The sequence below is a fragment of the Ostrinia furnacalis genome, unplaced genomic scaffold, assembly GCF_004193835.3.
Source record: "Ostrinia furnacalis isolate ACB-3 unplaced genomic scaffold, ASM419383v2 OfSCF0710, whole genome shotgun sequence".
Taxonomy (NCBI): domain Eukaryota; kingdom Metazoa; phylum Arthropoda; class Insecta; order Lepidoptera; family Crambidae; genus Ostrinia; species Ostrinia furnacalis.
The window spans coordinates 3,448,031-3,467,876 of record NW_021130949.1 but is presented as its reverse complement, the minus strand read 5'-3'; the positions used below and the strand labels follow the sequence as shown (position 1 = coordinate 3,467,876).

At 36.5% G+C, this 19,846-nt stretch overlaps 2 protein-coding genes across 2 annotated transcripts in view; one reads left to right on the top strand and one right to left on the bottom strand.

The window, feature by feature from the left end:
* MYPT-75D (Myosin phosphatase targeting subunit 75D) overlaps positions 1-19,846 on the top strand; it is a 77,095-nt gene that overhangs the window by 31,012 nt on the left and 26,237 nt on the right. The gene's annotated exons all lie outside the window — the stretch shown is intronic.
* LOC114349869 (integrin alpha-PS3-like) lies at positions 4,784-19,821 on the bottom strand. Its single transcript, XM_028300461.1, has 22 exons — positions 19,491-19,821; positions 17,730-17,848; positions 17,273-17,367; positions 16,025-16,139; positions 15,135-15,290; positions 13,303-13,407; positions 11,530-11,618; positions 11,148-11,375; positions 10,671-10,785; positions 10,325-10,498; positions 10,057-10,239; positions 9,815-9,939; positions 9,650-9,713; positions 9,206-9,353; positions 8,398-8,587; positions 7,809-7,969; positions 6,699-6,783; positions 6,481-6,543; positions 6,227-6,356; positions 6,021-6,105; positions 5,565-5,682; positions 4,784-5,168 (listed from the first exon to the last, which is right to left on the bottom strand). Exons 1-22 carry the CDS (start codon positions 19,628-19,630, stop codon positions 5,022-5,024), a joined length of 2,835 nt encoding a protein of 944 aa, XP_028156262.1. The 5' UTR covers positions 19,631-19,821; the 3' UTR covers positions 4,784-5,021.

The window sequence follows — 19,846 nt, the reverse complement described above, 5'->3', positions numbered from 1 at the left end:
TGTGACAAGGGGCGGGGCCGGTGTCTCAGCAATATGCCCAAAAACAGAACACATTGCTCGTGAAAGCAATGATGACAGCAGCGACGTCATAATGTAAACAGTCTACATTGCTTGCGTAGTACTAAAGATTATTCGAACGTTGAGTACTGATACCGCAGTGGATAATGAGCATATATTTTGATTACTTTGTGTATGTGAATTTCTAATGCGACACTGAGTTTCGAACTCAGCGTATTAGTTGGCATCTCTCTATATCTTTATGGTTTATTACCTACCCTTCATCGGTTACTTCCGGTTGGGTTTCATTGGAGGCCAAGATGTAGATTCTTCTTTAAGTGAGATTAGTCCTGTTTATTGCTATTTTATAATGTTCCTATTTGCTAGATATCCCTTTCAGGATCTCTATTGACAAAGTCATTTGCATCGAATCGAAAACGAATCTCACATGTCTATTGGATTAAATTAAAATCTTCAGAATCACAAGTTTTCCGCTTGGTTGTATTGGTACTTACTTAATACAGTAAATAAAACATAGGACTTGATTAAGCTACAATGTTGCGATTGCTTGAATTTCAATATTTGGTATAACTAATGATTTTGAAACGTCAAGCGGCAAAAATCTAAAACTAACAACCCAGACGTCACTAAAACGTGTTTAATTTTATGTAAAATAACATAAAATAGAATAGAATAGAATTTATTTATTGCTTTTTCTGTGTACAGTTTGCAGTTGTTTGGGCATAAAATTCGTTACAACAGATTGCTCATATTGAGCATGCAATATTAAATTGTACAGACGATGCCATAATAGGATAGGTATTTAATTTACCTGACAAATATGACTCATGAGTCTGTTGATCGCCGATTAGGTAAAAACAGAATTGATTTCATCGATTTTATATTATTCTACAGAAAGCCAAGTTTTTCATGGTCTCTTCGTATTTTGTTACTAGAGATAGCCCTTAAACAGTCTGCGATAGAAATGAACTTTATTTCTCAATAAGTCCATATTGCAGTCCAAAAGGCTTTTATATTTCTATCATTTGTACTGATATTATAAATGCGAAAGTTTCAGTCTTTTCACGCTTAAACCACTGAACTGATTTAGATGAAATTTGGTACAAAGATATGTAGTTTAGGACCCATGGCAAACTATAGGGTAGTTTTATTCCCAGTTATTATAGGTCTAAGCGCTTAACTCAATCAATACCTGGGGTATGGTAGCGAAACGGGAATGGTAACATTAACATCCTACTAATATTATAAATGCGAAAATTTGTATGGATGTCTGGACGTTTTTTACTTTTTCACGCAAAAACTACCGAACGGATTTTGATGAAACTGTACAGTATTGTTGTTTATGACCCAGAATAACATATAGGCTATAATTTATGACGATCTGTGACAAACTAAATTTCACGCGGGTGAAGCCGCGGGCAAAAGCTAGTATTATGATAAATCTGAATTAGATCTGAAGCCTCGCTGACGTTTGACGTTCATAAACACCGTCCCGTACCTCAAGCGCTGACCTATGGCTGCAAAACTGCAGGCAAAAGCTAGTTTTTAAGAATGTTTAACATTTTAAGATATTACCTCACATAAGTCAAAGTATATGAACCATCCACGCTGCGGGGAATCTCCGGAGAAAGGAAATGCAAACGATGTGAATATCAGCGCTTTGGTAAGTGCAAGCAAATTTGAACCTTTCTGCAATAACATAAACATGTAGGTACATGTTATTGGTCACGGTATTGTATTACAGTAGATTTATGAGCAGTAGGTTCACTCACTTAGTCCCGAACTCCCGATACATTTAAACAATACAAAATTGATCTGTGATTATCTTTTTAGATAAGCTAATACTACTTTGCCTGGCCCATTCCCATTTTATTTGGGGTCGGCCCTCCGCGTCATGCGTCTCCAGGCGGCTCGGTCCTGGGTTGTCTTACTGTTTGGGCTTCTTTAAGGTATTTTTAGATAGCTAATGTCTAAGAAATAACCTTTAAACGGTCATGTCTAAGTAAAAGTTATTGCATTGACAACAAATTAATATCTTATTATGTAAAATGTGATTAACAAAGGTAGCAATAACCATTTCTACGTTATAGGTGCCTAAATTCCAAACGGACTGAGACAGTCTATGGAATTCGTTTCTTAACCTACCTATGCGCTTATTAATTTGTCATATAAAAGTATAAACAATACGACAGCCACTTCACTACAGCAAGTAGTGAGACGCAAGACGGGGAAAATTCTTTTTTTTTCTTTTGCTTAACAAGGCAGATTGTTAAGTGAGATGCAGTTATCTGCCGTGCAAGTGCCTATTCACTCTCGCCTTGAAAAGGCCCGGATTATAATGTTCGGGAAAGACAGCGGCAGCCAGGGAATTCCAGTCCATAGTTGTTTGCATTATAAATGAGTTACCGAATCGCTTAGTGCGAGCTGGTGGAATGTCGACAGATATTTGCAAGCAAAGATAACTTACTGAAAATCGTTACACTATGGTACGAGTGATCCCCATCCGTTTTGGCACGACCGTTTCTCTAAGATAAGAGCTTGCCATGCAATTTGATATCGCAGTATTTATATTAAAGCTAGTTGAGCACTCTACTTCAGCTACTCGTAAATCGCTGTCACATATTTTTTTACCACAACTTACTTAAATTCGTTCGTTCGTTTCAGCCAAATGACGTCCACTGCTGGACAAAGGCCTCCCCCAAGGATTTCCATAGCGACCGGTCCTGCACTCTGCCCGCATTCCCGCTACCGTCACCAGATCGTCGGTCCACTTAGTGGGGGGTCTGCTCACACTAAGTCTTCCGGACTCGAGAACTTTCTGCCCCAGCGGCTATCAGCTCTGTGAGGTATGTGCCCCACCCACTGTCACTTGATTTTAGCGAGGAGTTATATTATAATAGATGAAGATTGTCTCTTCTTCTTATTCGTTACGCTCTTGGCAGAGCGGTCGTGGTCACGTTGAGGCGTTGTTCACATCGGCTGTAGATGCGGATACAACTCTCCGCACAATCTCCCTCCATCTCTCTCTATTGGCAGACTGTCTGGTGCAGTTAAGTCGTCTCCCACTGCTGCTTTCACTTGGTCGGTCCAGCGCATTGGTGACCTGCCACGCGAGATTGTCTCTACATGAGATCTTATAATTTTTTCACTGTATATTTTCGCCTTGGCATTTTTGGTGGAATAAAATTTAAAAAAAAACTCATGGTAATAACGTTACACAAAACAATGTCTAAAATTAATTATTTTAGATTTATTCATTATTCAAAATTTATTCTCACACAAATACCACAGACAAATTAATGTTATTTTCAATGATCGTAATATTTTTTTGTCATTCCCAGATTTTTGGCGACATTAAAGCAAATAACAATGAAACACACGCGTAATATAAATAACATTTATTTATTAAAGAAATTAAACTTATTTTTATAAGGTGAGTATTTACATAAAGATGCTTAACATATAAGAAGATAAAAGATAGGTAATGAAGAAAAGACAGAAGATATGAATAAGCTAATTCGCCAGAGCAAAAGCACGAGGGCGGTGCGGCGTCGTCGTGTGCCTGCCACAGATATTTCTAAAAGTACAACTTGATAGAGTTAAATGCGTACCTAGTAGCCGTGACGTCATATCGCCGCTCTGGTACGGACGGGGCTTACTGTGGTGGTGCGCGGGAGAGTCACATTTCAGCGAAGTGGGCATAGCACGATCGGGTTATGTAAAATGACGCAGCGACAACGCACCGCCGCCGCAACGCATCGTGTGTTTGGCTCTCACTTTTAAAAATATCGTAATACAAATAAAATTAATAACGACGGCATAATCTCAGGTGGAATACTGCCTAATGTAGTTTTATTAAGGGCTATTCTGCTACAAACTTCTAACCTGAAGTTCTGCCGACGATATTATTAAGGCTGAGTTGCACCNTTTATTAAGGGCTATTCTGCTACAAACTTCTAACCTGAAGTTCTGCCGACGATATTATTAAGGCTGAGTTGCACCACCTTTTTTTTTTTTTTTTTTTTTTTTAACTTTGACCAAAACTCAATACAAAAAACACCGGTTATCGTTATAGTAACATAACGATAACCGGTGTTTTTTGTATGGAGTTTGACAGATTTTTGACGTTTATCAAAGTTCAAGTAAGATGGTGCAACCCAGCCTAAGTATATCTTGAGATCACAGAATTATAATTGTAACCCTACGCTGTACCGTCAGTGGGCCTGACAAACATTACATGTGATTTTTTATATTTTTCAGGTACAACGTCAGGCACACCAAACCTAACATGCACAAAAATGGTAAAAACTAGAGTTGTACTTTTCTCCTTCATGACATATTTGTGGTTTTTCATAAAACGTTTCAAGAGAAAAACAGTATTTTATTCCTCCTGAAAAGTTCTCATTTTACACATACCCGTGGTTATTACGAATCTTAGCAACCAGTTGCTAATTGTATAATTACAACGTATGTACGACTGCTATAAATCTTTTAAAGGTGACTGACTGACATAGTGATCTATCAACGCACAGCCCAAACCACAGGACGGATCGGGCTGAAATTTGGCATGCAGGTAGATGTTATGACGTAAGCATCCGCTAAGAAAGGATTTTACGAAACTACCCCTAAGGGGGTAAAACGGGATCCACGCGTAGGAAGTCGCGGGTGGCCGCTAGTCTTAAAATAAAACGTGTGAAATGTAATTAAACAATATTCAACATAATAAAAACATTTTCTTTTCCTTTTCAAGTGTTTTTTAAACATTTCTTTTATTTTTTGGTTTCATAAGATGAAAGTCCTATTGACTCTTAATCGACTAGTTTATTTAACTTAATAAATTACCACATTCACGAAACTTTTTGATATTTTTTTTTAATCTTCATTTCAGCTCAAGATAGTATATAATAATCGCATTTGTGATAAATTGGTCGCGAAATTTTTGATAGAGCGAAGAAGAACCCACAGGGGCATAGAAGTTAAGATACCCAGGTCTTCTGGATAGTCTACTCTGTAATGTCTAACAGTTCTCTAGTAGTGCTGTCGGTATCGACTGTTGAAGGGTTGGACGAGTTCCCCGGGTCTTCTTGTGATGCTTGGTTTTCAATCAGCTGTTTCAAGTCTTCCTTCTTTTGGCGAGAGAAGAACCCGAACTGGAAGAAGAAATATTTCAATGTTTAAAGATTAGCAGAAATGACTGTGAGATTTGAAATAAATTCGTATGTATTATTTGAATCCACGATAGCAAAACAGTGAAGGGTTCAAACTAGCCGACTAGTGATCCGAGGAACGCGAGTCCGATCCCTGCCACCGTTCGACTATCGTGGTGAGCCCACTCGTAATGAGGGGTTAACGGGATCATTAGTAATTTGTATTTACTAATTGTTATTATTCTTTAATCTGTTTGCAAGTTTAGTAGCGTCGCAACTATGAAGTAGAATCTTATTAGGTGAAGAGTATGCCCTGCCTACTTTTCAGGACTCCATTTCCGCTTCACGAAAAAAATAATTAAGGCAATAACATGAAGGTAAGAAAATAAAGTTGGTTACCTTATACAAAGCAGCTATGATGGCAGCTAGAACTAAGAGACCAGCCACCAGGCCCACAATCAGAGGCCAAATTGGAGTCTTGGGTTCCAGTAATAATGTAGTGGTCACTTCCATTGTCCTGAAATAAAATTATACTTATAATTAATGCAAAACATGTGAAACAAAACAAAATGATAAATAAATAAATGCTGTAAAAAAATCTATTCAAACAATATTTTGATTCTAATATCCCCTGCGTAATGTTTCGTATTTCTTTTCTAAAATAAAACCAACATAATCATTGTATTTGTATTAAAACATTGGTAAACCATGAATTTTGCAAAATATTATTGGCGTTTAGGTGGTACGATTATATTTCTAGAATTTCCTGAGGTCCGTAATACGTTTAATGAAAAGTAGGCATATAATTTGGTCAGTGTTATTATTAAAACATAGGTAAAGGTAAACATAACTCACCAGTTTTCTTTTGTTTTTCCATTTTGAACATAAATGAACATCTTAGACGTCACATTCAATGTCTCTTCGTCATTCAGCTTGTCACCTAAAACCAAAAATAGTTAATTTTAGACACCTACTAATCACCTTGTGCGATTCTAGTACTTAACATAATCTCAATGATTTGAGTTTAGAAGAAGATATTTTGATCTTAAATTCTAACTTACCGCTCTGTGAATGGTTAAATCGCAGGGGTAAAATGTAACCCGTGGTTGAATTAGCTTCGAGCTTTACGGCAACGAACGAGAGCTTATTTTCATGAAAGCTCGACCCTTCTATGGAGCTTGCTGGGCATACCTGTTGAAAGTTAGGTTTATGAGAAAAACACTAATGTTTTAGATAAAACGAAATAAATAAATTCAGAGTTTAAGCAGTTTTTAAACCGGTTTATTTTGATTATTATTATCATAAAAAATCTTACACCATCCGATAGTAAAAAATCCACTTTCAAGTTATACAGGTCTGATGGGCCGTAGTTGGCGATCTGTAAATAAATTGTTTGCATCAGACAAAAGTGTACCTTAAACTTTAAATACTAGACATAAATTCGATTGGAAAAATTAGTTCTGGTTGATATATTGATGTCCAACTGATATATTGGTGACAGAGCTTGTGAACTAATGTTATAAAAGTACAAACCTCGTAAAAGTGTGTAAACAAAACATCTCCTTTCTTATCAAATGTTTCTCTTGTGACAGACACGTTGGCCTGGGGTTGGGATTTTCTGAAATAAAGAGAGAATAAGTAGGTACCTAGTAAATAGTATCGTTTCAAGCAACTAACCAAAACAGTGTTTTAACGAATTTTCTTTGACACAAATGAGTTTTTAAGATACAGTAAACAAATTCCTTTTCCTGCCGACAACAAGTCAAAGTCAAAGTCAAAGTCAAAATGTATTTATTGCATTTCATGAATGTTGCTAAGTAAAACTCATAAACATGGAAATTATTATGGTATTTATTATTAAATTTCTAACAATAGCATTCAAAACCGCTAAAGTCATGTAGTTAAGTACATCTTTATATAACTGTAGGGAAAACCCAATAACTAATGACAAAAGTATGTAATGTAATAAATAATATTAATATTAGCATTTAAATGCTTCCAATTTTTATGTTGGTAATGTACTTGTATCAAACATCAAATAATTGTGTTTCATTTCACAGTCTGTAAGATTTTATAAGCCCTTTTTTAAGATTTTCAAAAAACTAACAAAGCTGGGTAGAGATTTAGACCATAATAATATTGTTCCTGAACCTCTGGGAACAAAATCCAAGTAGTCCCATCATGTGACTACTCCACTGGGACTACTGAGAATACAAAAATTAGGTCTATTCCACTTTGATCACCTGGCTGTGATCACCCAAGTGATCAAAGTGGACTTTCAGCGACAATTTAGTGTCCTTTGATCACCTACAAACAAATCACACCTCCTCTGAATAGTCACAGTCATGTCCAACTGTTGTACTACCGCCGTAACAAACAAATTGGACATGTAAGTATGTGACTATTCAGAGGTGTAATTTATTTTATAGGTGATCAAAGGAAACTAAAATAATAATTAAACTGGAGGCCACTTTGATCGCCCAGGTCATCTTATCCGTGGGTGATCAAAGGACACCAAATTGTCGCTGGAAGTCCACTTTGATCACCTGGGTGATCAAAGCCAGGTGATGAAAGTGGAATAGACCCATTTATTTCTTTCCGCATTCTAAAAAAAAAAAATATCTTTCCAACATTCAAACTCACCCGCTGAAATTGTAATAGCTCTCAGGTGTTATCGGTATGATCAGCTCCTTAGACCCTGTGCTGACGTTTCTCATGTACAGTGGGTCTACCAGGTCGGCTGCTAACATCAGCTGAGTAGCGGAACCGTCCCAGGTGTACTCCAGAACTATCTCCCACTCCGCCTTATGTAAAATAACAATATTTGTATTTTTAAAGGTTCAAGTAATTTGTAATAGACGAGTTACGAATATTTCCGTTATAACACAATAAAGATTTTTTAAACCTTAAATACAGCCGAAAATCGATCCTCCTCCTTTTTTGAAATCGGTTAAAAGTAAACTTAATAATTGTATTTGTGTAGGGAGTGAGTTCACCACAATGTTCCAGCAAATCCAGCACCTAGTAATTTTACAAAAACTTGGAATACTATCCAAGTCCTTTGTAAGTTAAATAGGGTTTCATAAGCTTTTTAATTAATGAAAGCTTATGATGTTTTAGAATCTGATCTGCATAGATTCTAAAACAGTAAATATTAATAAAATGATAATAACACAGAACAGGAACCGAAGACGATGTATGTACTATAAAATTGTTTATTAAAAATGCATACCGTTTTGTTCCTGTTCAAAGGAGCTGGCAGGTCGCATTTGAGCTCCAATTTTTGGAGGGAGCACGATTCTGGAAGTCTTTTTGGAAGACTTGGGAGGACCACGTGGAGTTTGACACTGTACGCAGGCTCCTCCAAGTTGGTCACGAAGATCTTTACCCCGGGTTCATTGCCGTCTCCTGGAATATAGTTTCTGGAAAAGTTATGGAATAAATCGTTATTTATCGTTCTGTTTAGAGCTCAACTCTAGTCTTTGCTGATTTAAATACCGCAGAGATGAAATTGTCATGCGTTGAGTAGGTGCGAGCATTCATAATTATTGTCTATGCAAATCATTGAGTTATAATGTACTACGTACTAGAGAAGACATGTCAACTAGACTGTTTCTGGCACGTGAATAGGTCCACNATGCAAATTAGTTTCGTCTGATGTTTAGTGATCCTATTCTACTCCTTATTTTATTTCATTAATTTGATAAACAATATTTCAACAGCATTTAATTGTACACTAGCTTTTGCCCGCGGCTTCACCCGCGTGAAATTTAGTTTGTCACATATCGTCATAAATTATAGCCTATAGGTATGTTATTCTGGGTTATAAACAATAATATCTACTGTAAAGTTTCATCAAAATCCGTTCAGTAGTTTTTGCGTGAAAGAGTAACAAACATCCATCCAGATATCCAAACATCTAGACATCCAAACTTTCGCATTTATAATATTAGTATGATACATAATGTAGGAAGACCTACTACTTCAACACAAGCCAATTATAAATGAAAAGGTACCTAAGTTATAAAACTTTTACCAACTTCTTCAAAGGTTCCATTTTCATCACCAACCAGGGTGTGCAGATGAGGTCTTCCCCGCAGTCACTGAGCATTTGAATCAGAAATGAAGACTGAAGGATAGACTCCTCTGACAGGCGAGCGCTGCCCACCGGAAAAATTGGTAAGGAATCTGTAATGAAATATTTATGTAGGATAGATTGTAGACCACAACAATTCGCTCAATGCTGTTACATAAGCATTTTAGACTAACAAATCAACGGGGCTATTCCCAGCTCTCATTCCCACTGCTGCAACTCCTGTGTAGCCAGAATCTACAGCTTGACCGCCAGTAAAAACCCAACCAGGGAAGGTCAAGTTGGTCCCGGAGGAAAGTTAAACTGTTATTGGATCCTCAACGAAATTAATCAGAACAACACAGAAGGAGTTCGAATATAGGGGGAACTAACAAATCAAGTGAAAACTTACCTAGATGGATAACTGGTGTCAGATCAAAAGACAGTGATATTGGTTTGGATAAATCTGCCTCATCCTGAAATGACAGAAAGCATTGCTCTATTCTGTGTTGATTCAAACAGCTAAGTTTTTTTCTCAAATAGTGATATGAAAAACAGTAATAATCTGAAAACTTACATTCACTTTGATAATATGCTCATCGCAAGTATCTACTCCTGATTCAGCTGTAACAATGTATTCTGGTTCACCCATGGTCCTTGCCCTGTTTCTCTCTGGATCTACAGTCACCCTGGCATTGAGTTCTGAAAACAAATTATTATAATGATTATCTATCATAATTGTTACATTTTTCAATTCTCTTTGATTTGTTTTTGTCTGGATGTTTATCTACCACATCAAAATACTTTATGGCTACTTACCTATTTTAGCATTTGGCAAAGATTTATTCGGTGGGACAGTAACGCAGAAAAGCGCCGTAAAATTGCTAGCGTCTTTCCTTATGTTTTTCGCGTCTGGTACTTTTATTGAAGACAGCACTTGTATTGTAGGAACACTCCGATATAGGTAGGTAGTGCTACTTTTGTGTGCTCCAATTGCTAAATCTAAAATGGTAGAACATTTATTAGGATTGCTATTTGACGTTTTATCGTCTTCAATCACTTCATCATCAGTCTGTTGTATATTTACCATTGCATTTATTTTTGTCTACATCGTAACCCTTAGAGATAGACATGCCAAAACTTTTGGCACCTTCAGCATGGATCCTTTGGATATATTGAGGAATCAAGCCTTTGTCACTACCTCTGTATATATAAACAACACCAGCACCATTGTTCTCCCATGGAGCTCCGATGGCTACATCTAGAGAAAAAGAACAGAATTTAATTTTAATTTTTTAAAAACATTCAAATGTCTGACCTATTTGACGCTTATCGATAAAAGAAAAGCGTTTAAACATTCTCTTAAGGTCTACATTTACACCTAGTCATACTGCACAGACAAGTTTTTTGAATCAAGTAGTTTTTAAAGTTACCAGTGAATCCATCGCCGTTGATATCTCCTAGATCAGCGATAGAGGTTCCAAATCTAGCTCCTATATTTCCAGATCCTCTTAAAACTCCCGATTCTTCTAAAACGAACCCTTTGTTCTGAAATATAAAGATGTTTTATTTATCCACAACAAGAAAGCTCTTGGCCTGTATCTCACCTGATGGTAAGTGATGATCAGGCCTAAGGTGGAAGCGAGCTTCACCCGGAAAGTCTTTTTATAATACCTCGAGGCTATATTTACTTAAGACAAACTCTTAAGTCGTACTGTGCGTCCACGCACACTGTGACTACTGTGAGACCTCATAGTAATGTTTGAGAATACGGGTTATACACTAGTAGGATCCTTTTCACTCCCCAATATTATTTTAATCTACTACAATTTAACAGTAAGGTCATCAGAATATGCACAAAAGTTAAAGTTTATTTACAAATAATTTTGTATTCAAAATAAAAAACTAACCGTCTGCTTTGTGATATAAACATATACTGCTCCCTGATCGTATGTCAGTTCTCCGTCAGATCTCAAGGCGTAGTTAGGAGCTCCAACCAGCAGATCTGTCAGCCCATCATTATCCAGGTCTAAAGTGCACAGGCTAGCCCCGAAGTATGAGCCCAGCTGTGGACCTATGAGCTGGGCTTTGATCTTCAGCGGTTCGTCTTCTCTTACTGCTTGTTCTACTACAAGGACCTGAGGGTAAATCATTGTTTTATTAGAACTAGAATCATCAAAAGAACCGCGGGTTAATTAGGTAAGAAGATTTTTCTTCTTGGCGACGTATTTATAAATTCTGGAATAAATTTCATAAATTATTTTATAATATGTAATAAAATTTAAAACAAACCTGCCCATACCCTCGCTTGGATCGTGGTGCTCCGGCGACATACAAAGTCGAACCATTCTTTTGAAAAACGCCTGATCCTACGCTGTAGCCTGTAAACGAGTAACCGTGAGTTTGCTATTATTGAAATACAATCTAAGTAGAGTCATAGCAACCAAAACTATGTATTATGCACATTCAACTGAATTTCAAAGCGAATGTTTAAAATTCTGTTTACTACGAAATTATTTTTAATCTCAGTTTACGTTAAACAAAGTAAAGGAAAAAATTCTGAATGTCATCTACTGTAAACAGAATATACTTACACTAAATAATGTACAAAACAATAGAACCAAACTTAGTAAACCACATTTTCATCTACTCGCATATCTTTAAGTAAATATAGAATAATGACCTCGATTGTTTTGTTTGTTACTTCTATTATAGAATTTGGTTAAAAATTGACATTTTTAACCTATTTCAAGTCATCTTCTTTTATTATTTTATATTTCTTTAAATTATAGAAGTTCGTTAAACTTTGACATTTCAATTTTCAACCTCTTTTTTCGGGGAAAAATTGCAAGCCATCCTTTTTTTATATTAAAAAAAAAACGTATACGTAATTCTAAATATAGACGTACAGTGGACCACAGTTTCAGTTACCCATTTCCGTTTGTTCTCTCGCTTTCATCAAATGGTGATTCTTTGCGATAGAACGGGAGGACATGACCGGAAATGGTAGCTAGAACTGTGACCCATAGTACATAATAAACTTTAGTGAAAACCAATCGAGTCCTAAATGTTCTGTGTCTATGTATATTTCTTTGTATATAAGTAGTAGTTGCAATTCACGAAGGCGAGTGAGCTTTACATGTGTGGTGGCTCGTTACTGTTCATTTTTCAAAAGTTTTGATAGACATTATACTATTGTTATGCGCATTTACACGTACACACACAATTAAAGCTCACTCGCCTTCGTGTATTTGCAGGAAACAATAATTGAATACTTTATAATATTTATTGGTATAAATAAGAGATAGTCTCTAAATACGAATAGGAAACGGTATTATTTTTTTGGAAAACGAAGATTAACCAAACGGGGGATAGTAAAACATTACATTTATCTACTGTTATTATGATTTTCACCTTATAATATGAGTTGTTACAAATAAGTACGATTAAGTACCTAATGCAAAATGAATTTCATATAAATTCCAGACGTACCTACCTACATACAAGTATTTACAGTAATAAACAATAATTTATTATATTGTGGTTAGCACCACTCATAATAATTACTGGTAAATATTAATCATTGAAACTTGGAAAAGGGGAAGTTACTCCGCACAGTCATTTATAGTGACGGAAACGATTTTATCGATAACTTTTTGTACTAACAACACTAGCACCAGAGTAAATACAAACGAGTAGGTCATCTTCATAGAAGCGCACCGAGCGTGGTTTGTCTGTGAGCGCGCAAATATACGTATGCGGCGCGCACGCACACACTGACAAAATTTAGCGGGGATTAGCGGGGAGCCAATCGTGGTTGCGCCGAATTTNATATACGTATGCGGCGCGCACGCACACACTGACAAAATTTAGCGGGGATTAGCGGGGAGCCAATCGTGGTTGCGCCGAATTTTGTTAGTGTGTGCGTGAGCGCCGCATACGTATATTTGCGCGCTCACATACAAACCGCGCTCGGTGCGCTTCTATGAAGATGACCTACTCATTTGTATTTACTCTGCTAGCTCGGAGGCTAAACTACACATAGTTAATCTGAAGGGTACTCACCAAAGTAGTCGTCCGGGCCCAAATCCTTTGTATAGTATGGATTGGTCGACGGTAGCAAATCAAATGTAAACGAGGCCGGGTTGTGCTGGTAGTCTACCAGTGTACCTAAAATAGAAAAAATATGATTGGTGTTTAATAATTTATTACCAAGAATAATCATCGCCTTATATCTATAAAAGCGAAAGATCAATGACTCACTCAATCATCACGAAATCTCAGAACATGTATCTACCTAGTTTCTAAGACTCTCAATTTTGCACGGAGATTCCTTTTAGAACGTAGGAGGTACTTACTTACTAAGATGGGATTTTGCAAAATTCAAACCCTAAGGGGGTAAAACGGGGTCCACGCGAACAAAGTCGCGGGCAGCCGCTAGTTAATTGTAAAGTCGATAGTGCGGAAATTATTTATGTTCAATTGTGCGTGCGTAATAAATTATTAACATCCGTTTATAACATTATTAGTCATCAATAATGATTGAGATATTTAAATATTTTAAAGTTGGTTACTCATTGTCATCATGATGATACAATATAAATAAGTCGGCAATAATTATAATAATCTAATTCTGTTGCAGTAGTATCTGAATAAAACTTGATTTTAATACTTATAATAAAATTAAGTAACTAAACAAACAAACAATGTAAGGGGTATTATAAAATTATGCTGTCTAGTCAGCTATCCTATCTTATAATATCATAAAGCTCAGTTCTTCCATAACTTACAGTTCCATAACAAGATTCACCAACTTATGGAATATTCGACTAGTATTAATTAATTTAACGTCATCATAAAACATGCAAGTAGGTACTAAATTGTCACATGCACCTCGGAAGGTATAGCAATATACAGGACATTTTATAATTAAATTTTCTTTCCTGTTATTTTAAGACAAAATAGCAAGGTATCGACATCACAAAGAAAGAATGAATCTCCATTTACGACAAGAGGGATGTAGGACTGTAGGTAGCTTAAATGCAACATCTACCAGTTATGTTTTTATTTAATTATTTATTTATGTATTTTTAATTCGTGAATTTTATCGCGAAGGTTTTCTTCTTTGCTATAAATTATTTGGAAGAATAAAAAAAATCCACCAAGGCTGTCGTTCTCATCGCTGCAACTTCTGTGTAGCCAGGATCTACAGCTTGATCTACACTAATATTATAAAGAGGAAAACTTTGTTTGTTTGTTTGGTTGTAATGAATAGGCTCAAAAACTACTGGACCGTTTTTAAAAATTCTTTCACCATTCGAAAGCTACATTATCCACGAGTAACATTAGGCTACATTTTATTTTAGAAAAAAATATGGTTCCGTAAAATATGTAGATAATGTAGTCCACGCGCGCGAAGCCGCAGGCGGAAAGCTAGTCGCAAATAAAAACCCAACCCGTGAAGGTTAAGCTTGTCCCGGAGGAAACTTAATCTGTCATTGGACCCGCAACAAAAAATATCAAAAGAACATAGGAAGCGTTCGAAGTTATTTGCAAGATGCTATTATACAAAACTTAACTGGCACCGTCATAGTATAGCGGTAGAAAAATTCTGGAGCTTCTACTATAGTCAATTATTCAACATTTCTGTAGCTTCTATAGTTAATAACTAGCGGCCGCCCGCGACTTCGTACGCGTGGATCCCGTCTTACCCCCTTAGGGTGGAGTTTCGTAAAATCCTTTCTTAGCGGATGCCTACATCATAACATCTACCTGAATGCCAAATTTCAGCCCGATCCGTCCAGTGGTTTCGGCTGTGCGTTGATAGATCACTATATCAGTCAGTCAGTCAGTCTGTCAGTCACCTTTGAGTTATATACATATATTTAGAAGATTACCAGTCCACTGCAAGACTCCGGGTGCCCCGATGACAATCTTGTTCTCCTTGGTGTAGGTCACGGCCATGCCGGCTTGTCCGTACGCGTAGTAGTTGAGATGGGAACCATATTCACCGTACTCTTTCCTGGTCCCATCGGTTCGGCGAGCTTGGCTGGCTGAGAACAGTGGTATGAGTCAGTAATACAGAAGGAAGTTCGAAGATTCAATGTGAAGGATATTAGGGCTTATGATTCAATCAAAATCAAAATCAAAAAATATTTATTCAGTTTAGACCACAAGTGGCACTTATGAACGTCAAAATATAGTAAATAAAAAAAAGGTAGCCCTTATGGGGCACTTTACATGTCTCCTTATCTTTTGGGCCCTACCAGCGCTTCGAGACAAACTTAAGGCAAGTGCTGAGAAGAAACGCCGGAACAAACTTATTAGGGTTTGTCACAAAATTCACAAAAATCTGTGAGCCGAATTTTGAGTGTGTTTTAATATGAGACCTAATGACAGTCCAGTTTTGCGGGGTCCAGTAATACAACATCCTGCAAACCTGGACTGTCATGTAAGCCCCCCTCTCAATTACGCCCGTATTTACAAACTATGCTTGCTTAAGTGAAGCAGCAAATCGAACGCACAGCGTAGAATAGAGCTCTGTGATTGGTTCGTGTGTCACCCTGTGCGTCCACGCGCACTGTGAGACCTCATAGTACCTAAAGTTTGTGAATACGAGCGTTAAATCTCATAAGTTGTCTGAAATTCGAACGGATCGGTTTTTGTGGGACACTACAAAACGGATATGAACGTTAATATTACACGTAGGACTATTAAAAGAAATCCCGCAAAGAACAGGATGTCTCCGTGGAAACAAGTCCATAGTTCTCAATAAATGTGAAGGTACCTGGATCTTCGAGGGGCAGCAGTCTTACTTCATGGTCATGACCGTGCACAGAACAAGCGCCGTTGGCCAGCAAGTGCTTCGACTGGTATGGCTTAGTGATTCTCGGGGAACACACCTGTGGGATTTTTTGTTTATGACAACTAAGTAGTATCTAGACTACAATAGTGTTTGGACAAAACTCAAAGGGATTAAGACACTATTAAACCAAAAATAATTGTAAGAAATAAATTACAACTACTAAAATTAAATATAATACCTAAGTTGACATTTTACAGTGCGCCATCTACTTTGGGAAACTAAGCAAATCCTGTAGTTCTAGACAAATAAACATCCCCATCCCGAAAAGTACTTTTTGAATTGGAAATACATTATGTATACAGGGTGTTAGGTAAATGGGTATATGAGCCGACACTAGCCCATGTTAACATGGGCATATAAATGGTATGGTGAAGTCAGAAATATCTGCATTTTAATTATTAAAATTTTCATACAAAGCGGATTTTATAAAATTTATTTTGTATGACAATAAAAAAAATGTTAATGATGATANTCAGAAATATCTGCATTTTAATTATTAAAATTTTCATACAAAGCGGATTTTATAAAATTTATTTTGTATGACAATAAAAAAAATGTTAATGATGATATCAAATTTCTGACTTCACCATACCATTTATATGCCCATGTTAACATGGGCTAGTGTCGGCTCATATACCCATTTACCTAACACCCTGTATAAGCTCACTTGCATTTTAATTAAATAAATAAATTAAATGACATAAAATTTGATCAATTTGATTGAAACACCCAGAGACTAATATAAACAGTTATGTTGGTGCAAACAAAATTGTTTTCATTCTACGAGGATAGGACCCATGAATAGAATAGAATAGAATAACTTTTTATTTGCAAGAAAGGTATACAAGCAAGCAAGACATAGATTCAAACAGAGAGAAATAACAAGTGGACAATTAAATGCTTGTGCCCCTCTAACAAAAAGGCACCCGCTCGGCGTACATCAAGACCGCCAGGACTTGTCTTGAAACTGATTTTCAGCGGGGGCCCTCTGTTGTCACGGCGTACCCCTGCTGACGGAGATGCAAGAGGAGAAAGGAGTCCACAAGTCCGGCAGCAAGGAGAACGCATAACCTCTATGGCATAGTTGTTCAGTATACGAACCACTCAGGCGTTCGTCTTAATAATGTCAAAATACTTACATGGGAATCGACTTCAAATATAAAAACTCACCAATAGTCTTCCATTAGGAATCGCTGCCATAGTTGCCCCATACCACATGTCATCCTTATAGAAGTCATCGGCCAAGGAAATTCTCCGACTTTTCGCTGAAACATGGTTAATTTACTCAAATCCTTGTCCATTTACTTGCGGAGTGAAACATTAAAAGCAAGTAACCTAATTGTTATTTATTTTATTTTATAATTATTCATAGCAAGTCTACGTTGTCTAACACCTGTATTCACAAACGATGCTTGCTTAAGAGAAGCAGCAACGCTATGCGAAGTCGAACACACAGCGTTGAATGGAGCTCTATGATTGGTTCGTGTGTGTTTCCGCCACTCAAGTATTGTCTATGAATAGGTTTTTGGGACCCTGTACGTCCACGCGCACTGTGAGACCTCATAGTAATGTTTGTGAATACGGGTGTAAGGAAATGAGTTAAAAATCCTCTTGAGCTCATTCTTACCTAGTGGCCTGCAGGTGACATTATCCCTGTCCAGATCTCTCAACGGACATGTGAACACTAGTCCAGGATACGACTTCCTTGACACTCTACTCTGCGCCTTGGGAGCGCCGACATTGAGGCTAAAATTGTTTGATAAAATATTATAAGTATTATGTCTTATAGTCATTACTTCTATACCATAGGTCTACTAAAATAAAACCTAGTTATAGAACATAGTTGCGTAAAAACAGTCAACAACTAAGTGCTGTAAATTTTGTTTTAAATTATCAAATCAAAAAAAGTTGTCTTGGTCAAAAATATTATGTACTGGCTTTTGCCAACGGCTTTGCCCGCGTGAATTAAATTTGTCAAATATCATTTTAAGTTATAGCCATTATGTTATTCTGATGTATAAACAATAATCCAGTAAAGTTTTATCAAAATCCGTTCAGTAGTTTTGCGTGAAAAAGTAACGTGGAGTAACAAACATACATCCTTACATGATTCGCTGTGCCCAAAAATTCCATACACCTTTACAAGTACGAGTATACCTGCGTCATAATATTGTCATCATGTCTCATCTTTCGTGTAGACTTGTACTTAGGCACTATAAACTAACTTGTACTAAAAATATTAATGAATTAATTTTACCTTTGTATACCATTGTGTTACCAATGATTATGTTTTGCTGGCAAGAACCTATACTAACATTATAAATGCGAAAGTAACTCTGTCTGTACGTCTGTCCGTCTGTCTGTCTGTCACGCTTTCACGCCTAAACCACTGAAGCGATTTTGATGAAATTTTGGCATAGTGATAGTTTGAGTACCGGGAAAGGACACAGGGTAGTTTTTATCCCGGTTTTTTAAACAGGGAAGCGCGCGATAAGGTTTTTCTGTGACAAACAAAATTCCACGCGGGCGAAGCCGAGGGCGTAAAGCTAGAAGATAATAATGAACAATTACAATCTAAACATTAATTTTAGACCTTGCCATAGGTACTCTTTAAATTCTTTAAATATTATTAACTGATCAGCTTTATGGGGAAACGATTATTTTTTAGAATACGATTTCGGTGATATACAATATGTTTCTGTTTTAGAGGTCCTTTTTAAAGGTCTATTCCACCTTATCAGGACAGAAGTCCACTTCAATCACCTGGATTTGATCACCCAGATGATCAAAGCCGACTCCAGGCGACACTTTGGTGTCCTTTGATCACCCATGGATAAGATCACCTAGGTGATCAAAGTGGACTTTTTATCTATAGTTGATCAAAACACCAAAATGATCAAATACAGGTGATCAAAGTGAAATAGATCTTTTTGAAATGGACAGAATTTTCACATTTTTACATGACAAAATAGTAACTTTGTCACTCTGTATATTAGTTTTGTATGATTGTGCGACAAAAACTTTTATTGTTAAAATCCTGTTTATGTCCCATCACAAATGGACGGCGCGATAAGCATGGTTTATATTTATTTTGTATGATACGAATATCAACGTTAAATAATTATAATTAATGTAAATTAGTGTACTTATTAACATTATGGATTTCATAAAAGAAATTCAAACTTCATTAATTTAATTAATTCAAAATATTTATTCGAAGTTCAAACTAAGATTGATTTAGATGAATCTTAATTTTGAATTTCGTTTGATACCTACATAAAGTACATAGTTTGTGTTAAAATGGGTTCTAAAAAAGTTTTGACCGATCATAAGGTTAGTAATTAACTAATTTCTTTGCATCTGAAAATAATAATTAAAACAAACTCACCCCAAATCGCTCAAAAGCACAGAATACCCAAAATACTCCGACACATCGTCCGGATAAAAAGTTATTTTACTGTTCACATGAAACACATCACTGGCACTCACTATCACGTTAAATCCACAAAGAAGTAGTAAAACTAACATGTTTACATAATAATGACCCTGTTTGTGGATCGATTCGCACTGCTCAGAGTCACAACACAAACTAAATGTTCATTCATGATAACATAGCGAAGAACTAAGTATGATTATAGTATTCCACGACTATGGAATGAATCACCAAACTTGCAATCGTGTCATTACTTATTTAAAGCTGACCATGTCAGGTTACTTGACAACATTAATCTGTGAGATCATCAA

What these genes read in the sequence shown, in the direction of transcription:
- LOC114349869 (XM_028300461.1), bottom strand. Translation starts at nt 19,630, where the DNA reads ATGTTAGTTTTACTACTTCTTTGTGGATTTAACGTGATAGTGAGTGCC. An exon ending in CTTTGAACAGGAACAAAACG is followed by an intron (nt 7,970 to 8,397) that starts GTATGCATTTTT and finishes ATTTTACATAAG; the next exon opens with GCGGAGTGGGAGATAGTTCT. An exon ending in AGCTATTACAATTTCAGCGG is followed by an intron (nt 6,784 to 7,808) that starts GTGAGTTTGAAT and finishes TCTTTATTTCAG; the next exon opens with AAAATCCCAACCCCAGGCCA.